The sequence below is a fragment of the Neolamprologus brichardi genome, unplaced genomic scaffold (assembly GCF_056152115.1).
Source record: "Neolamprologus brichardi isolate AB-2024 unplaced genomic scaffold, ASM5615211v1 NODE_ptg000031l+_length_7269946_cov_1, whole genome shotgun sequence".
NCBI classification, from domain to species: domain Eukaryota; kingdom Metazoa; phylum Chordata; class Actinopteri; order Cichliformes; family Cichlidae; genus Neolamprologus; species Neolamprologus brichardi.
The window spans coordinates 5,114,332-5,135,082 of NW_028270136.1; the positions used below are offsets into that span (position 1 = coordinate 5,114,332).

General features: G+C 46.2%; 1 protein-coding gene across 2 annotated transcripts in view; it reads right to left on the bottom strand.

Moving 5' to 3' along the window:
• Positions 1 to 20,751, bottom strand: part of smg1 (SMG1 nonsense mediated mRNA decay associated PI3K related kinase) — a 61,400-nt gene that overhangs the window by 11,625 nt on the left and 29,024 nt on the right. Inside the window, exons 30-50 of one of the 2 annotated variants that reach the window (XM_087837353.1) lie at positions 19,364 to 19,515; positions 18,587 to 18,722; positions 17,972 to 18,116; positions 17,719 to 17,857; positions 16,886 to 17,104; positions 16,609 to 16,789; positions 13,756 to 13,917; positions 13,175 to 13,389; positions 12,922 to 13,076; positions 10,777 to 10,999; positions 8,611 to 8,857; positions 7,226 to 7,455; positions 6,867 to 7,112; positions 6,608 to 6,746; positions 6,133 to 6,242; positions 4,897 to 5,115; positions 4,301 to 4,494; positions 3,140 to 3,312; positions 1,924 to 2,203; positions 1,396 to 1,668; positions 5 to 239 (exon numbers count right to left, since the gene is read on the bottom strand). In XM_087837353.1, the coding sequence (XP_087693479.1) occupies positions 5 to 239; positions 1,396 to 1,668; positions 1,924 to 2,203; positions 3,140 to 3,312; positions 4,301 to 4,494; positions 4,897 to 5,115; positions 6,133 to 6,242; positions 6,608 to 6,746; positions 6,867 to 7,112; positions 7,226 to 7,455; positions 8,611 to 8,857; positions 10,777 to 10,999; positions 12,922 to 13,076; positions 13,175 to 13,389; positions 13,756 to 13,917; positions 16,609 to 16,789; positions 16,886 to 17,104; positions 17,719 to 17,857; positions 17,972 to 18,116; positions 18,587 to 18,722; positions 19,364 to 19,515 (4,073 nt within the window). Of the gene's footprint in view, positions 1 to 4; positions 240 to 1,395; positions 1,669 to 1,923; positions 2,204 to 3,139; positions 3,313 to 4,300; positions 4,495 to 4,896; positions 5,116 to 6,132; positions 6,243 to 6,607; positions 6,747 to 6,866; positions 7,113 to 7,225; positions 7,456 to 8,610; positions 8,858 to 10,776; positions 11,000 to 12,921; positions 13,077 to 13,174; positions 13,390 to 13,755; positions 13,918 to 16,608; positions 16,790 to 16,885; positions 17,105 to 17,718; positions 17,858 to 17,971; positions 18,117 to 18,586; positions 18,723 to 19,363; positions 19,519 to 20,751 lie in introns of both variants that reach the window. The other variant, XM_087837352.1, reaches the window with a different exon arrangement.

A 20,751-nucleotide genomic window follows, 5' to 3' on the forward strand; every position in this document is an offset into this window, starting at 1 on the left:
CCACCTGTAAGCACGTATACACAGCACTGGCCAGGTAAACAACCTGGGTGGTAGCTGCAGGTGGAGGGAGCTCCAGGTCATGAGTTAAAAGTGGGCAGCGTTGCAGCAGCGTTACAAGCCCGTTGATGTTTCCAATCATGCTGCACAGCTCCTCCAGAAACCACGCCCCATCCCGGGACGTCAGGTCCACGAGTTGCTCCCCGGCGCTGGTCGCTGCACCCTCCATCACCAGGTTGCGTCTACGGTCGATCAAACACAAACAAAAGTGGGTTCACTGTGTCCACTGCAGCTGTGACCCACCCACTCAAACCCACCCACACCGAGGTCGGACTGATCTCATTTCCAACGCTGCTGAGGATCGTTTTTATCACGTCCCATTAAAGCCTCATAAGGTGGTGCACTCTCTTTTTCACATGACTGCATGCTGCTATAGCTGCTTCTCGCCATGTGACCTTCTGCCCTCTCTAACGTATGAGATCAGGAACAGTAGCACGCCTGCTAGCCTGGGTTTTAGTGCTTCCATGGTTACTATCACAGGTGAGTTGGTCACGTCTCACTAAAGAAAACAGAGTCCTACATGATCTGACCAGGACTGAGTCGTGCTGACAGCAAAGAAAAATCGCCGCGAGCTGGATGAGGAGGCCTGCTTCCAGCCTGCTTCCAGCCTGGCCAACAGTCTCGCAGATCGCTTTGGGATACAAGCTTTAAAGCTCTGTGCTAATGCAACAACAGGCAGCAGGATGGTTTTGTGGCGTGCTCGTGCAGGAATCATCTTCTCTAAAATGTGAATAATGATGGTGACCAACTTCAGACAGAAGAGGAACGCTACCTGACAATCCAGCCTCAAAAATAACTGATAAAATAAAAACAACATTTTAAATACAAATATTCTTTTAAAACTTTGTTCAGCATTATTTTGCAGTTGAACTGCAGATCCCACAAAGGCGATGTCCTCACTTGAGACACTCGTCTAAGACCGCGGCCGCCTTCAGTAAGCGATGAGCTGCACCGTCTGAACGCTTACAGCTACAGACATGAGTGACCATCACCATGTGGTTCAAATAAGGGCTCGTTTCTTTCCTCCTGCTTTATTTTTTAATTAAAAAGTTTATCTTACCAAAGATCTCTTTTCCAGACTTCTCAGTCCTAACCAGCGGTTTGAACCTTAACCAGAGCTTTAAGTGGTTTCAGGGTTTTTAGTGGCGCTGAGTGGATTTCTTCAGATCACTGACTCAGACTCTGGTGTTAGGTTTGAGTTTTCCCACCTACGTTTGGCTGCCTTCACTTACATCAGCATGTTTTTGGACCTCACACTACCAGATTCTTATTCGTCTGTCTGTTGACCTACAGTACGGACACAATTAAACCCTCACAGAATGAAAACGTGAATGAGACCTGCAGAGCGTGCAGAGGGCGGAGGTGATGATTGCAGCCAGGCTGAGAGAACCCGGCTCTCCGTTCTCCCGCAGAAAAACTGTGATGCAGTGCTCGATCTCCTGCAGCTGCTCCTCACACGCCGCCACTGTGGTGCCCTCGGCCTTCAGCCGCTCTGCTTGGTGCACCACGCGCTCGTTGGTGTCGGCCACTTGGTGCTGCAGAGTCAATTCCACACTGGAGAGAAACTGGCAGGAGGCAGCAGAAGGTTGTGGAGCAAACAGCAGCTCGTATCTGGAAAGAGAGACACACATTTAGCTGGTATCATGAGTTACATCACCATGTGATTCATGCTGCTGTCTCATGAACTGCAGGTGACTCAGGTGAAGAGAACTATCATAGGTGATATTTTTAGGTGTGTAACTTGGACCTGACGGTGGGTCTCAGGGGTGCTTCTTCACCAAAAACATGACTGGTCACCAGTAAGGCTGGCACCAGCTAAGCACATACAGTCCTGGGGTTAACCAATGAAAACGAGAAGCTCCTTACTGTCTGTAGATGTGCTGGCAGTGATCTGCTGTCATGTCTCTCAGCAGCTCTTCCAACCAGGCCTTCCACTGGTGGGCCCTGTGGAACACCAGGGTAGCCCGTGGGTACAGCAAAGCCACTGTGGCGTAGCTGTGAAGCTGCTCCAGGGAGCTGCGGAGGGCTCCGCGGCGCTGCTGCAGCAGGGTGCTCACCTCCGCCTCCAGGCTCTCACATTGGCTGATCAGGTGGGCCTGACCTGCATTTTGCAAGAAGGCTGTAGCTGGCACATAGCTGGGGGGGCCTGAGGGGACAGCCGAGAACAAGACAGCTCAGTACAATCGATGCATTTTTACTGAAAACTGAACCACGAGCAGTGCTGTTTAATCGCAGTGTTAAGCAGGGATAAATCATCAATATCACATCAATAATTAACATTGACCCTGACAGGCGGGCACACAGTTAACCCTCCAGCTCGATGACATCACTAGAGACAGAAAGCATCGGACAGAGTGAACCTGAAACGTGAGTTTGGAGAATCATTGATTGGATAAAGGGCCATGACACTCATCCACAGCACAGATGTTCTCGTTCCCTCCCTTTGCTCTATTTACAGAAACACTAACAGCAGGACAAAAGGCAGAACTTCACTGTACAGACAACACTCTTCCAAGACCTTCAATAATCCTTAACAGAGTCGTATAAACATGCCCCTCCCTCTGAAAACGTCACATGAAGGCAAACAATCACGTTCCTGGGATTTCCTGACCTGGACTGATTGAGTTCGTTCAGACAACCTGTGTCTGTTTCTACTGGGTGAGCGAGTCCACACCAAGACGCACAGGTGGAGCCCCAGGTGCACGCAGACTTCCTGTGTCATATGCAAGTCTATTGGCTGCTGACTACATATTAAAACGGGCTCCCTCCAATCAGGTCAGGAGCAACTCAAGAGCTGTGCAGTTATTGTGTAAACATGCTACGACAACCTGCTCGGCCTCGCACTACTGAGCTGGTGGGACGTACTGAGTACCCTGGGTAAGGCGAGTATGCCTTCTTATTTATTGTTGTTATTGTTTTAAATGGAGGTTATATAAAGTTTTTGCCCTGTTTTAGAACTAAATGTCAAATCATCCTATTTTCATTTTATATATTAAAGTAAAATATACCAAACAACACCCAGAAATATGTTGAAATACACAATATTCAGAGACCTGAGGAGAGTATTTACACAGACACTGACCAAGATCGATAGGACTGCTGATGTCCTGCAGCAGGCTGGCGAGCTGTGTGGCCTCCAGGCTGGAGAATGCTGCCTGGTACTGGGAGATCCACTGGTCCAGTTCGGTCAGTTTGCCCTGAATGGCCTCCTGCACGGTGCGCTGTCGTGACTGCAGCTGGGTATGTTCAGAGTACCTGTGAGCAGGAAGGTGAGTAAGAGTTCAGGATGTGGCGATGATGTTTGTGGACACAGTATTTCTGTTATCTTCCTGATGTCGTCCGTTCCAGGGGTGCTATTAAATTTCCTGCATGTAGCACTCGGCAGGCGTGCGCACACGCGGCTGCACTTTCACATTCTCGCCACCAGCTCTCCGTTTCTCGGACAGAAATCCTGCTCACACGGATCAGCTGAGTTTGGATGGTCGGAGCAGTGAGAGGCTTCAGAAATCTCCAGTTTCAAATGTTTCCTCAGCAGGAAATAATCCAGTGACAGCTGTCAGCATCTCCACTGCTACACAGCAAACTGCTGATGATTCACTCTGCAAGTTTAAAATAGTTTTTCTGTTGTTGCCACAGCATAAGTGTTTATATAACTATGATCATCTATTCAAAGCGACCAATCGCTTTACGACCCCGTCCTCCTTTGGGCTCCGCCTCCAAACATTCAGCTGATTGGTGTTCACCGAGCTGGTCTGTTACAGATCTGCTTCCTGATCCAACCAACCCGCCTGCACCAGGAGAACACCCCTCAGAGTGGTCTCATTAACATGTGTGGTAACTGTTGAAGTGAGCGAAGAGTGTGTGTGTGCAGGCTGTGTGTCTGCTGCACACGAGCGCATGATCTGACCTTACGTTTGATACTGTATCTATTTATTTTAGTTACATTGTTCTTCATGTTCTGGCTGCTGTAACACATTCATTTCCCTCCTTCAGGGGTAATAAAGCTCATCTTATGCTATAAGTGTGACCACAATGTTTCCAAGCAACAACATCACCTAACTTTATCAATTAATCATTTAAAAGCCACATTTCCTTATTTTGTCGTCTGTAGTGACTGTTTAAAAGACGATCAAACATCCAAACATGTTACAAACTTCCATGAATCCACTGGACGGACCTTTCAGTCTTTCCTTAAATGCACCTGTTGTCATGTGAAAGAACATGAACAGTGTCTGTGTCTGACCTTTGCTCCAGGGTGAAGATGTCGTGGTCAGGGTGGTTCTCCGCCCCCTCTAAGAAGGCGCTCTCCTCTTGTAGTTTCGCTTGGCGTTTCTCTCCTTGGCAGAGAAGCTCCTGCAGCACCAAGTACTCCTCCACAGCTTCTTCTACTTGTGGTAGGACCGCTAGCATTTCATCACGATTCTTAAACCAGTTCACCTGCACGAGGCCCACACAGCATATCAATAACACATTAAAAATATGAAATACAGGAAGGATTCACTCTACAGCTTGCAGGGTTGTTAAAACAAAGCCAACCCTCCTCCTGCCTGTTTAGACAACGTGAGCTGTAAGAGAAATAACTGTAGTTCCAGTCAGCTGTGGATTAACCTGCACTGACAGATAGAAGCTTTGATATCACTAATATTCTCCTTTACACTGTAACGCAGTCGTTATTTAACTTTCTCCCCTATTTATTGTTCTCACTGCCAGACAAAGTGAAGCAACACTGACGACTGCAATTAAAGAAACGGCTGCAACCATGGCAACCTGAGACACCACCACAAAAGCGACGATTTGCTGAAAAGGCGCTGTTTGATTATTTGACATCTGTGAACTCACCTTGATCTCAGCCACCCTGGAGGAGAAGAGAGAGCGCGTGATGTCTCTCTCCATGTCCCGCTTGCTCTTTTTGCTGTCAGCCTGTTGGCCTCCCCCTCCGTACACCGCGCCAGCAAATCCCACCTCTCCCCCCGCAGTCCAGTCCACCAGAGGGTCGTACACGAAGGCCTCCAGCAGCGTCAGTAAGGTCTCTCTGCCTCGCCGCATTATCTGAACCACCTGGAAACACACATCCCACTTTTGACTTCCATCCTGTCACAACAGCCGACAGCTCTAACATCGAACATCTCCACGTGCTGCAGCAGCTTGGCACACGTCCATGCTTCAGTGCATGGGAAACATCCCGAGGTACAAACTGTCACTCCATCTACTGGTTCATTTTACCTTTATTATTCTAAACTGTGCATAAAGCCACTCGTCTCAATATTTATCAATTACAGTGGGAATACTTTCTGTTAAGAGATATATTCTAAAACACTTCTTCAGTAGAGAGTCAGAGAAGAGAAACACACAGAATTTCTTGCTAGCAAGGGCAGCCTAGAGTGAGACTCAGAGAGTGGCCCTGAGGACTTGCCCTGGTCCTTCATTTATACACTTCAGTGGGTGCTTGTGTGGTGTGTGTGGTCAGAGTGTGACCCCATAAATGACTTCCCTAAACCTGCTGGACTGGAAGTCCAGCAGTTCATCTAAACAAAAAGCACTTAAACTATAACTACGTTAATCCTACTGTAAAACAATAAAACAAGGTACGACCTTTTCCCATGCTCCTAGGATGTGGGGGTGAACGCCAGAACACCCTGGAATGTTACAGACTTCCTAGGATGAGACCAACTACATACTTCTAAACACAAATGATTACATGTAGTATTCTACCATATTCAAACTTATATCATTAAAAGATTATACTGACTACTAAGTACAATTTTCCATTGACACTTTCCAATCGTGACCTTTAGGGAAAACAGTCATCTCAGGCTCATGTGTTCATTTTATAAGCTCCAACATATTGAATACTTTGAACTCGCTTCATCTCTTCAGCGCAACAGCAGCAAGAGATGAAGATCCTTATTGTAGCAGCAGAGGTGGGCGGTGGTATGTATACCTGCCACTGTGACTATGCTACATGAGTCCAATCTGTTACCAGGTGTGTGAGAAATGCTACTGATGATACCATAGATGGCTGTGTTTTAGGTACCCGTACAAATGGTTTTACATGCAGTGTGATGTGAGAGTGACCTGTTCACAGGACAGCCTGAAGATGCCCTCCACCCCGGTGACTCCCAGAGCCATCTCGATGTTGTGGGTCATCCTGAACGGGACCTTCTCCGGCACTCGCAGGCTTTTCCCTGCAACACAGGAAAACGAGCAGGTCACCCACTACATGGAAAATCGATACTGTTACACGCTAGCAGCCAGAAATAACCCCTCAGCTGGGTTTCCTCCAACATCTCAGCGTGTGACAAAGAGCTTTGAGTCATATTATGGGGACTGTGGAGGCAAAGAGCTTTATTATATCTGCACAGAACAGGCTGACGAACACAGGTGAGCACTGAAAGTGTACGGGAACACCTGAATAAGATTGCACTCATCCTTATCCATGTGTGAGGGGTGTTCACCTCCTTCTGTCACATGCAGCACAATTGTTTTTACCTTTTAATAAACGTGGTTCTTAACGATTCTCTTTAAAATGAAGCAACACAGTTCAACGCACCTTTTTCAAAGCACACGTTGTAGTCGATGTGCACCACCTCTCCAGTGGTCATGTCAATCAAAACGTTGTCAAGGTGACGGTCGCCAAGGCCAATAATGTATCCCACCATTGACATGACAGCAGTGGATCGGGCGTAGGACTGCAGGCAGAGGAAAGGAAACAAGGAAACATCTGGATTACATTTCTGAGCATCTGTCCTTCTCTGAAACAGGCAACGGGGAAGAAGGTGAGAAATGCTTTGAATGCATCTCCTCGCTACCTGAGTGACCCTCCACCACTCGCTCGGCGTGGTGCAAGAACACCAGAGCTCCTTGGACAGAAGGTTGGACGGCGTTGCTTCCATCAACTCCTTCAGAACCTCCTTCATAACGCTGAGAGGCCAGTCTCTCCGTGTCACGTCCACGCTCAGCCCCACTGCCTTCAGAGCCGGCCCGATGCGACTGTAGTACAGCTCACTGGGGCGGGGCACTGGAGGAATAGGCTGCTGTGGGAACGAGTCCTGGGCCTGTCAGAAAACAAAGTCACGTCACTAACCAGTAACACAGGCCCGACACCAGAAAGCGCTCGCCGCCCGACCCAGTGTTAAAGCCGCGTGTCACAGCGCAGACAAACCTCTACCTTCTGAGCCTGCTGCACAGCCTCCCTCTGCTGCCAGCGTTTGTAGAGGCCAAACAGGGGCGTGGCGCCGTCCACCCACTGGATCAGCCCTGAGCGAGTTCCGAGCGGCGTGACAGAATAGTGTCGGGCGTGGAAGTGCGGTTGCTCCTGCTGATTGATCTTGGTGAACATGGTGTTGACAATCGACAAGAACTGCATGATGCGCTCGTCCAAGTGCAAATCCTCCAGACCTGAGAGAAACGTTAGTCACTGTTTCATCACAAAGGAAACTTTCTACGCACAGCTCACAGCTCAGAGGCATCGTTAGCGCTTCACATCAAAGCTCTTTAATGACGACTCTGTCCTGATAAAATGACGCTGTACAAACGATTCAGTAAGAACACCCACAGACAACGTTTGTGCTACTGTCAGCGTACCCCAGCTTCTGTCAGGTCTGCGTTTCTTTTTCACGTTCTGTGTTTCACGTGTAAGCGCTGACTCGATTAACTCAATCGTGGATACAAATCTGACCCCGAGTTTACGTACAGATGATGTACGCTGAATGTGACACAGGAAACAAGCAACTAGAGAGCCGAACATCGGGTCAGCTGGTCGAATGATGAAACGAACAAAATATATATGAAAATAAAAAGAGCTGGATTTCTTTATAATAACAATCACTGTAATGCCAAGTGTCAAAGGTGCTCTTGGGAGGACCCTGTCTTAAAGTGCTTGGACAGATTTTAATTTTATAATTTATTTATGACCCCATTTGTTAAAAATAAAATCAGGCATCTGTCACGCAGGCGTGGGGACCAGCTGGCAAATATATAAATCAAAGGCTGCATTACCCAACCTTTGGTTAGCACTTGTTGCTGCTGGTTGTCACTAGTTAAAATTAGCTACACCAAAAACCTTAATTAGCAAACCTTATTAGCTAACTATCGACTGTTAGCACAACTTGACAAAGTACAATAAAACCTGGAAACAGAACCTTCAAAGTAAAAGCTGCGCCTCACTGCTACCATCCTCACTATTTCGCTACAATGTTGCAGATAAAAGTCTTCCATGCAAATTGTGGGTGACCATGGCAACTGCCACGTTTTGTGGAGTACCACCACCTTCATGACCAGCTTCACCTTACAACTGGCCCCGCCTCCAGCAGCCAGCTGGTCCTGTTTAGTAACACAGCTCGTATTCAAACAGCATCAAACACAGAAGATGTTCTCAGAGCTGATAGCGAAGAAACGACAGACTCAACAGGTCGATGTGCCTCCCTCACACCTCATGTTCTCATGACTTTACTAACATTGCTTTAATGTTAATAACTGTCAACATTACCAACTGAATGCTAATGCAGCTTTAGACTGTTTCCATCTACGACTGCTGCGACCGAGCGTCCCCACCTTTAAAGAGGTACGGGTAGTTGTGTCCGTCTGAGCCCAGGAAGAACAGTTTCTTTGGCTTGGTCTTGGTCGGCAGTATAGTGATGGTGTTCCCTACGCTCTGTATGGTCACTGCGTCTAATGCCGATGCCTCGCCAGGTAGAGCGATCTCTGTTGTAGTCATGGAAACCAGGCGGGGACTAATCTCATCCAGATGCAGCAGATAGCTGGTTCTCTTCTGAGCACGCTGTTGCAGGCTCATCATGATCTGTCAACACAGACAGCACAGTCAGGTTTGGGACAGCTACACAATATAAAACTATGTAAATATCAATGATCCTACATCTGTAGAAGTGATGCAACATAACAGATGACATACACATCTGCACAGGTGCTGGGGAAACAATTCCTGTGTATATTTAACACACACTGCACACAAATACACAGTTTGCTGAGGACAAAATGACACTCTGTGGATCATCAACCGTTTGAGAGAGTTAAAATCACACGTAGAGTTGAGAGTGAAAACTGAATGTGCAGACTGAGTGGGCTCTCCTTCCAGACCTGAACCAGGACATCAGCGAGCTCGGGGACAGTGGTGCTTTTGTCCCACAGGCTCTCAGTTGGACTCAGACCTGGGGAACATCAACGCCTTCATCTTCCAGGAGCGTCACAGACACAACGGCCATGTGAGCTGCACACAGTCCTGGACCAGGAGGAGACCAGGGCCCTCTGCACCAGCACCAGGTTGACAAAGGCAATGAGGTGATGATTTTACTAAGTTAAACCACACTCTATCACGTCTGTCACAGGTGCTCCCATCCATGAAGGGAACTCTGCACCTGTGGTGGGGTCGCAAGTTCTGGTGTTTCTGCTGTGAACAGATTCCACTGAAGGATGTGAGGCCATTCAACCTGATCAGAAACTGGACCTGTAGCCCACTGTTGGTATGTCATGCTGCAGGGCTCTGGCTGTACTACTCTCAGCCCCCCTCTAACAAAGGAGCAAATACCAGAGCTTATATTATATTTTCATGCTGTGGAGCCATTTTTGGGAGAATTTCAAGTTGATATACATCAATACAACCATTACAGCCTAAATTTTAATAATATGTCTGCATTAAGTGCATAGTAATTACATAAATTGCAAAAAAGTGCAATAAACTACAAAAAAATTTAAAATCGTTTTTGTTTTTTAACATATATTTCTAGTTAGAGAAATTTAAGAGGCTTATCCCTCAAAACTGTAAATACAAAAAAGTTGCACAAAATAGTTTCCCACCACAGGAAATTTATTTTGAGTGTCTTCATAGTTTTATTTTTGAAATACACCAATTTTTATATACTGCAGGAAAAACGAAAATAAATATCATTGTGCAAATTTGCAAAAAAGCAGCATATGCATCAAAATAAACTATTTCCAGCAGTGCAATATGAGTCCTAAGCATCCCAGAAACCACACAGAAAGTCAGAAAGTCAAACATAACTTTTAAAAACACCAGTAAAAAAACTATATTTCCGCAAAAATGACGTCACTTCCGGTTTCGGGCAGGTCATGGAGGACATGTGATAGTTCGCGCTGATGGACGTAGGAAGTGTTATGAACAGCTGATCGGATCGGCAAAGCGTGTTTCTGGAATATTATGTTTTTGTTGCTGCAAGTGCTTTTTATGCAGTTTTTGCAAAGCTATATGTGGAAGGAAACTGTGACCGAGGACAAGCTGATGGCATAAGATGTAAGTACAACTCCTCCGGTTTCATATGCAAAAAAATTATTGCGCTAGCTCACGTGGTTGCAGAGCTACCGGGATTTAAAAATAGTTACGCAAAACGGAGCGTGCTGCTCTGACCGGCTTTAAAGGGATAACAGTCCATCTCTTGGCAACTCTTCTACAGTCCTGAGACTTGGCTGGGAGACAAAGCAAAGACTCCTCACGATGACATGCTGTCCCAAACGTGCAGCAGGTGGACGACACGTCACTATCAGCAGTGACACCAACAACACAAAACCGAGCTAAAGTCAGTGGATAAGGTAAGCAACCACCACCACTGCATTTTTAAGGGTCTTGTTGTCACCTATTCAGTGAACCTGTTGTCACACACTGTTCATCAGTTTCTGCTCCCACTGCTCTCCCTGCAGTTTACAGAAATAAAACCATGGTCATCACTAACACAAAGCACATCCTACCTGTTTGAAGGGAAGCCAGCTACTGGCTGGATTAGCTGGGTTTACGGGGTTCCTGAGACGCTCCAGGGCCGACGTGATGGCATCACCGTAGGTCTGCTGAAACCAGGATTCATGCGGCGTCTCTGCCGGAGCTGCTGTGATGCTGCACACGTGATCCAGGGCAAAAACCACGGGACGCATCAGAGCGGAGTGCTTTTCACGCATTATGGCGATCTTTTCATCCCTGCAGACCAACAGATCGTATCAGGAGATCAGACAAGCCCAGTAAGAACTTTACTTTTCATTGAACACAGAAAAATACAGATCAGCAACCCGACGACAGTACTCCAAATCGGCCTTTTACAGCTGAGTAACAGCTTTTCCACAGGCTGGTTTTCATCATGTCATCGCTGAACTTTTAAACCACCAGGAACAAATGATTAAGGTTCTCCAGGATCCACAACAGATGAGACCGGGAGCATTGGAGCAACTACAGGACTGTCAATGGAGTCCAGGTGTTCTTACCTTTGAAGTAGAGCTGGGTGATATGAGATTTTTTTCATATCACGATATGTTTTTTCATTTCAGGCGATAACGATATATATCACGATATATATCGTGATATAAGCCAAATAACTATATTTGTAAGATTTAAATGTGCCGTTGCTCACAAGTAAAATGTGAAATAATCAGCAGCTTGTTTTGATTTAAATATTTATTTCCCATAATAAGTTCAACAGGGTAGATGTACTTAAGGAGACTGTTTCAGATAAATAAAGGCAAATATTGCAAACTACACAAAAGGCAGCCGCTAAAGCGTTTAAGTTTCAAACTAGAACAAACAAAACTACTAAATTGTCAATTCCACTTAGAAACAAAATATTAATTCTAAAAATAAATCTTAGTTTGTTTTACAGAAGAACAAAATTGACTAACTTTTGTCAACATCAAATAAACTGAGAACTAAAAGGAAATTCTCTCCTTGTTGTATAGCTGAGCTTTTCAAACAGTTTAACAGTTACTTTAGTCTGAGAAAAGCCGAATGATGAATTAGCGCTTCCAGTCAGAGACTGAGCATGCACCGCTTTATTGTGTTTCCAGACTTGCTTTCGGCACATTTACAGTGGCTGCTCTGTTTTTGTCAGACTTGAAATAGCAGAAATACCTTCACACTACAGAACTTCTGTGGCTCTTCCGTTCGACAATCTCTCCGGCGTTGGAACCATCATCGGTTTTCTCTTCGGTAACCTTCGCTCACGCTCTCGGTTGATTTTTCTCTAGTCGGCGCACTCATCTCCTCCGTTACCCGGGCGGCACGGCGGCTGGCTGCTTCCCAAACAAACACACGTGCGGCTTGGCACTTGTGCTGTACGTAACAAGTCACGTGACGTGACGCTGCGGCTGTGATTGGTTCGGCTCTGCGCTACTTAATTTGGATTGGCTGTTCTTCTTCTTTTTTTTTTTTAAGAGGACAAGAGCGGTGAGGTCTATCGCAATAGTTTAACTTCTATCGAGAAAAAGTTATTTCGCAACACACATCGTTATCGTTCTATCGCCCAGCTCTACTTTGAGGTGGATAACTCAGGGAAATACGAGAGAAACGTAAATAAAGTACAACTAACAATACCAGTGCAACCATAACCTGTAAGGTCCAGTAACGACTGGTGCACATCTACAAACCAATGCGGGATGAGCGGACTCGTTGTGCACCGGTGTGTTATATCACCGTTCTTAATTCAAGGTGCTGAGGAACGATAGGAGCGAACCATCTGTGTGATATCAACCGAGGTTTGAAAGATGGTGTTTTAGACCTGAGATGCTCCTAAAACAGATGAAAGTCCAGAATCTGTTTTGGGTCACGAGGAGTTAGGAAGCACGTCTGCGGTGTATGGTAGATACTGACACTGAGGGGGACAGACTGGGCACCAACAACTGGTGAAAACCCCTCCTGAGCCACAGCCATCTGGTATTAGTGGGTCTATTTCTGGTCCCTTTCCACAGTGAGACCTTTGCTCATTGTTGGCTCCGTGGTACTAAAGGAACTGTGGGCCAGCCGTGGTTTGCTTTGATCTTCCTTTCAGCAATGATTTGCTGTTTGAAATCTTTTTTCAAACAGCGATGCACACAGAAGAGTAGACCCTGTCCTGAGGGTGAGGTAAGGCTCACCTGCGCAGTGTGTTGTTGTTCTGCACTCTCTTGACCTCATCCTCCAGCTGCTGGATCTTGCGCAGGACGTGCATGTGCTGCTGTTGTAACACACCTAGCCACAGTTCATCCCACAGTAATGTGACTCTGCGCAGCTCACCCACCAGCTGCTGGACCTGGTCGGCACACACGAGTCAATCATTTAAGAAAATCACATGTTTTAACTGAACTTTAGCTGTACATACACAACGTGTAACCGCGGTCAGCCTTCTACCTGCAGCACCATGCTGGGGTTGGCTAAAGACAGCTTCTCCACAATCTTGCTGTAACAGTCCTGCATCATGGCTTGGTCTTGACTTGAACAGGTCGCCAGCTCCTCTGATGATCGGCCTTGTTCATCACTCCCCAGCTGCTCCTCTTCATCCACACCTAGGTCCTCTCCTTGTATGCTCCCCAAGAAGGTAGGCAGAGCCGACGGCAGTTTGCTCCCTGTTTGCAAAATTAACCAATCGAGAGGATTATAATATGTGACGTCAGAAAGACGAGCCCAGTGTCTGATGTCAGAGACTCATGTAAAGTTACTTTCAAACCGAGCAGACTTGTTTCAGAATAACTGTAACTGACCAGATCTCATTTATACCACCAAAATAAAACAAATGCATCTGGAGTAAAAATACATTTACTGCATTAACAGGATTTTTTATACAGTCTGACTTTATGTATTTTCATATCTTGCACGTATGACTAATACCAAATGAACAAGCAAAGTGAAATATTTGAGATATTAATGTAAACTCTTTAAACAGCTGCAGAGAACATGGCTGCAAAAAGGAAGAGAAGAAAAAGTAAGCCTGCCTGCATTCTGAGCTTCCCCTCCCAGGGAGAGTGAGCCTACAATGGCGGGGTAGAGGATGAGGTGTGGGGAGTCCTGGGCCACACGGCACAGCAGGCTGCATATGCTCTGTCGGATGTACGCCTCCGGATGGTTGAGCCGCGAAAAAAGCTGTGGGATGATCCCTAAAGACAACACGAAGAATCAGTACATGAAAAGCAACAAGTACATACTTGATGACTGGCTAAATGCAGCGTTTGTTAAAAGCGTGGTCTTTTGGTACCCTTGGCTGACCGACATAAACAAGAGTTTACAGCAGGAGTCTCCAACTCCAGTCCTGGAGCTTTTAGCTGCATCCCTACTCCAACTAGGGCTGCCACAAACGATTATTTTGATAGTCGACTAGTCGCCGATTATTTTTGCAATTAGTCGACTAATCAGATCATCATCCATTGGACATAAAACGTACAGCTTATTGCACCAGCAGCATCTGCTCTTATATAACTATCATTAGTTTACAGCTTTAAGTGTTTAAGGTATGTGCTAACTAAAAATAAAGACAAGATGATAGTTTATTAAACTTCACCGAAACAATCTGCAAATTTCATTAAAATTTAATAAACTCCTTGCTATCTAAAATATAACAGGACACCGGAGTAGATTCTGGAGCATCTCACACTTCTGATAATCAGCTGTCTGCTTGATGTTTGTTCAGCTGTGTAAAAACTATAACTTTAATCTCAGCCAAACCGATTTACTCAGGAACAAATAAAATACTGAAAAAGCCAAACAATAACATTTTTAAGTTATCTAAGTGACTTATATATCATGTTTAACCTGAGTAGTGAAAGACGGCGGTGGGTTTGAAAACGATTTCCCGGGAGTCCGGTGTTCTCACGGCTCTAGTTAGCCTAGCCCCCGGCTAGCTATCGAGCTAGTGGGTAACAGACGTCTCCGAAAACGTCGGAGCGCTTTTGAAAATATGTGGTGTCTTGATAAACTGAGCAGATATTTGAGGTTTACACAGCTACATTCTCGCCTGAAAATATGTTAAACGTTTATTTTGTGACCCAGAAAGAATAATAAGAGTAATATTAAAACTAACTAGCTGCCGCCATTGTTGGAAACTGAGCTGGGCTGCGCTATGAATTCTGGGACACAGCTTCTTCTTCTTCTTCGGGGTTTAACGGCAGCTGGCATCCTTGTACATGCAGTGCTGCCATCTTCTGTTTCAGTCCGTTATTACACTCTTAAATCCTACTACTTATTCCTGCGTCTTTTGTGATCTTACAAAGCTTCAAACGACGCGTCGACTATTAAATCAGTTGTCGACGATTTTGATAGTCGACGTAGTCGTAGCAGCCCTAACGACAACACAGCTGAATCAGATGGTTGGATTACCTCTTCAGCAGCCATCAAGTTTGGCAAACACCTGATAAAAGCCATTCATTTGATTCAGGCGTGTCAGAAGCTGCGGCACGGTAGCTCTCGAGGACTGGGGTTGGACACGGCTGATTTACAGCACGGACCAAACATTCCTAGGTCTGCTCTAGAGTTCGGAGCTTGACCACAGAGACATTCTCATGTCTTTATTACTCGCAGAGTAACCCTAACCTATCACTGTGGCTGTTTTTATTCATTACATTAAGGCTGCGTTCACTCTGCAGGTCTTGATGCTCAATTCAGATTTTTTGATCAAATCAGATTTTTTTGTCTGCTCGTTCACACTACAAATAAAATGTGACAGCAAACGCGCTCTAGTGTGAACGCTCAAAGCGCCCGCATGCGCAAAAGAAGACGTCACACACAACGCGCTCTGTTTAGACCCAGAACAACAGTATTGTTTGACTGATGGCCCTTAATATAAAGACTTCAGACTTTACGTTTCCCAATTTTTGCTTTAAGTTATTTTGTTATTTACATAATAATGTAAATAACCTAATAATGATCCTTATTGCTGTTTTAGAGGAGCGCTGCTTCAAAGGATAGTTGCAGATTTCTGTCAGAATCTGCAGATTATACAGAACAAATAAAATGTTCACGTTTCTCCAACGTTGTCTTCCCAACAGTTTCACTGGATGGACAGGAAGCGTTCGCGATGTCTTCTCCGGCGCTGATAATTGGCGTCTGTCTTGTGTCAGTGACGTAAAAGACGGATTTAATGCAACTTGACCATCAAACAGCAGCTTTCTAAAACATCAGATATGTATCGGATTCAGGACCACATACAAAAGTGACCCAGATCGGATTTGAAAATATCGGATTTGTGCCGACACACACTGTCATACCATGATCGATAGATGGTCGCATAGGGTCAGAAAAATCGGATTTGATGCGCTTTCGCCTGCAGTGTGAACATAGCCTATGTAAACCAGGCATCACTGGACAGAACATTAGTAACCTTTCAGCAGTCACTTGGTACCCTGGAGCCAACAGAGCACAGACTGCCCCCTGACCACATGAACAGCACACATTTCCACTAACTTAATTTCTGTGAACTCTGTGGATCAGACACCCTGTGCTTGTTTCCAGTTCTGGCCGGGCTGCGAGACACAGAGACTTCAGGGTAGGAGACAGACGCCTGAGGGCATCAGGCTCTGAGGACCAGTGGCCTTCACATCACGATGAAGCTGTTTGTTACAAACGGACAAGACTGTTCGTCCACTGTTTTCATCTTCACATGCACTTCCATCTCATCCCTCACTGCCACCAATTTCCATCAGGGAATGGAGATGTTTTCACTGCAGTGTTGGAAGCTCTTAATGTCTGTCTAAGCTTCAACTATGAGTGAAAAACCATCTATTATGTCCATTAAACACACACACACACACACACACACACACACACACACACAGTAAACCTGCATTAGGACATACCCCTCCAGGGTGCCGTAGGAGTCGAAGCCAAGCCTAGCTCAAGCCCCTCTCTCAGTTCACCGGCATGCTTCACCAGAAGACGCAGGAGACGCAGCGTTGCCATGACAATTACATCATCATTGCTCTGCTTGCTGCTGTGATATGAAAGCAGCACTTTGGGGTCGTCTTCATCTACAGGGACCTAAAACACACACAGAGTGAGGGAGAGCGCTGCACTTACATCCATGTCCTGATCTTCACATGGCTGTTTCACAGTCACCAGCTTTAGAAAACTCACGTGTCCAGCATTGAGCTTGAGGAAGGTGAAGTAGGCCTGGCAGGAGATGCGGTAGAGACCAAAGATACGGTCCACGACCAGTCTCCAAACTCGGATCAGACCGTCTGTAACCTGCTGGCTGGCCTCCCCCAGCCAGGGGCACGAACTGGTGAGCTGCCGCCAAATCACGTCTACCATGTCATCCTCATCATCTTCCTGCTGCAGAGCCATTTCCTCATCCTGACACAAAGCAGAACATCAGGGTTTACACAGGCTGCAGAAAAGGATCCAAGAATACACAAACAATGAAAACACCAAGCGTGCACTGGATACAAGCTGGAACAGAACAAAGCATGTAGAAGAGTCCAGACAGAGGTCAGAAACTGCAAACGTCATCAAAACACAGCAGTACAAGCTGCAACGTGTAAGACATCCCTGTTCCAAGTACATATACCTGTGCACGAGATCAAATCACTACATATGACAGCGGCAGCCAGCAGCAGCCAGCAGCAGCTGATGGTACCCCTGACAGACATGTCCTGACCAAGCCTGTTACTGAAGTGTACTACGCAACTGCCATCGCCTCTTCACGCAGTGAACAACTGCAGAAACTGACGCAATCGTCTTTTATAAACAGGTAAATGTGTCAAACACCAGTACGGCCATGGTCACAAGTCAGTATTTTAAAAACACAGATGCTGAGGCAGATGAAAGGGAAGCTGACACGTTGGAGACGGAGGCAAAGGTGGAGAGAAACCCGAGCACAGGTCCACACGTCTCAGCAGCAGCTGGTGTCCTCACAGCGCTACTACGCCCAGTGTACTGTATGTACTATCAGCTGTTCATGACTTTACCTGGATACCAGTAGGTCGACACATGGCCTGGCCCAGAATACTGAAGATCATGTCCTTGTCTTCTTCGCTCGTTGTTGCTGGCAGCAGCTCCTCTATCTCCTTCTTTTCCCCAGGAAGAAGAGGCAGTCCCTCCCCTTGGCTGAAGAGGAGAAGCTCCATTAAAAGTAATGTTTCCACCAAAGACCAGTAGAGCATACACAACAGTCTGTGTGTGTGTGTGTGTGTGTGTGTGTGTGTGTGTGTGTCCACTAACCTGGCATTATCGACTACCTTCCTGCCCCAGCGGTAAGCCCAGCTGGCCAGGGCTGCCCAGGACTTTGCCACATCTGGAGCCAGACTGGTGGACAACTGATACAGCTGACCCAACACAAAGTCTGGCTCTCCAACACCCACATTGACTGTACAGGGAAGAACATCAACATCAGACACGTTAGAGGGTTGTGGAGATTTCAGTATTCATCTACAGGTACATGGTGTCTCGTCATTTTGAGTAAGTGATCCTCCTGAGCCTGGGAAGCATGTTTAACTTCTAGTTATCTGGGATCAGCTGGACTGGAGAAAAACTGAGAACTATGTTTGAAAAGAAAGTGTAACAAAACTATTCAGTGTTTTTTAGTTTGAAGATTTTAACTGTTTATCATGAGCAGAAAAGCCAACATGTAGTGCTGACATAGAGGACAGAGTGTCAGGTTAATACAGACGTACACCTGTCAGAAGTTCAGACACACCGTCTAATTTAATGCTTTTTGTTAAAACAGGAAGTTATTTCAAAGTGCTTCACATGGGAATATTAGAGTTAAGAGGGGGACAATCAACATCACTGCAGCGCAGAGATGTCCTGTGTGGATACATCAGGATCCACTGGTACCTGAGATCTCAGCAGTGACTGATGGGATGGCCTGATCCTCCAGGGGGAGCTCCAGCAGAGCAGCGATGTTCCTGCTCAGAGCCGACATGCTGCCCACAGCGCTGCACGAGTTCACTGCTGCAGATTTCTTTACCACCTACAAAAACATAAACAGCCTGAAATCAGCATTTTAAATATCACATCTGCTATATTAGACAGATTTTATTCTTTTCCAAACATGTGTCGAAGATGCTTCAAGAAGCCCTTTACCCTATTTTTTATGTTTTGGTTAAATATCTTTAACAGGACAATAAAGAAGGGGGGGCAGCACATGACTCCATGCTGGATTACAACCTGGGCTTTTCATTTTCCTTATGCTATATGCAGCACCTGTCCACCCTAGATCGCCTGCACCAACACTGAACACAATCTTCACAATGCTGGCGATGGACTGAATAAAGTGATCAGGGGAGCAGCCTGGACACGTCAGAAGCTTCTGGTGGAGACAATCAGCTCCACCACAAGCTGCGTCTCCAAAGTACGTCTGCATATGTGGCTGTTTCACACAGACCTGGGTCAGCTTTCACTTACACTTGAAACAGTAACAGAGGAAATGTTGCTTCTCTTAATCAGGACAAATATCAGCTGAGCCAAAGCAGGTTACAGGGTTGGGTCCCATCATTGGTCCGCTTCTTACATTTAATGTTCTCGTGTTCGACTAACTTTACTGCTTTCATGTTGGGCACAGCTCTTTGCATACGTGATCATCATCACCAAATATTCCAAAAAGCAGTGAACCTGTTTGAGCTGAGGCGTCATGTCCTTCCAGTCGGCCAGCAACCATTTGCAGAGTGTCAGCAGCGAGCGGCAGGCGGCGCCTTCGTTCTTCCCCAAATGGCAATAAGACAGAGCAGCTTTGCTCAGCATCTCCATGGCTGTCAGCGACTGACCTGCTGAGAAACAAACACTTAGAAACAGTGCCTCAGGACCATCAATGCTCTGCACACCTGGGTTATGTAAAATAGGATCTCTGTCACATTTCAGTGGCATTACTGCTGAACAGCTGGACGGGGACTCAGAGTGCAGAGAAACGTCCATATTTGTTTTATAAGATGTCAAACTGTGCGTTTTAAATTGCCACTGTCTGCTTTTCTGATGTATTGATGATTAATGATTTATTACTTTTAATTATTCATCATTTACCATCATCATCATCATTATCATTGCTTCCAGCTGCTGGCAGCAAGGACAGAGGAAGCCAACAGACCCCAGGTCAGGTCTGTTGGCTTCCTTCAGCAAAGAGAACCAGCTGATGACTGAGCGCACACACGAGCAAACTCATCTCTGTAAACTTCAACTGGAGGAAAGGCGTTTAATATAACTGCTGTTCAAAGTAGCTGTGCATAATTTTACATTCATGAGAAGGTTATGAGTAATTTCTTCTCCCTTACTGAGAGAGCAGCAAACTCTTCTTCCAGACTACATGATGGTCTTCTAAATTAGTGAGACTCACTTTTCCATCCAGCTTCCAAGTTTTCTGCTTTTTAAGGCTGAGAATTATACCACAGAGTCAAGCACTTGTTCAGAGGAGCTACAGTGAAGATGGAAGGGAAGCTAGAGAACTGCATCCTTGATGCAAAAAGGCTTCAGGTTGAGATGCACACCCGTGTGGAGCATGCATGGGTTTATCGCATGCTCAGGCTGCTTTGAGATCCACTCGTGATCGTATCCACTGCGTGGCTTGTCCACACAAGCTGCTCCACAGTAGGTTAGCTCACCAGGCTAACCTGTGGCTGCTGCAGAGCAAGGCGAAATGGAGATACCTGAGGATCTGGCTGCAACACCAGGCGTGAGCTGTGCAGATGAGACCCACAGACCATCACTACCACTTTCCTGTTGGAGCCACATGGAGGATGTGAGGGTTTCTCCCCTGCTGGAGTTCATATGGGAGGAGATGCTACGAGAACAGGGAGGAGATTTTAACGAGAATGAGGAGGAGTCGGCCGACACAGTTCCTGCTGCCTGACAACAAGGAGGTGGACTCCAACTCCCTGGCTAGCATCAGCTGGGCTGCAAAGCGCTCAGCTACCAGCTAAGTGATAAACCTGCAATGGCGTCTCCCCTGGATTTCGACATGCGAGATATGTGTAAGCACGCAGCTTAATCTATCATTTACCCAAAGTCGT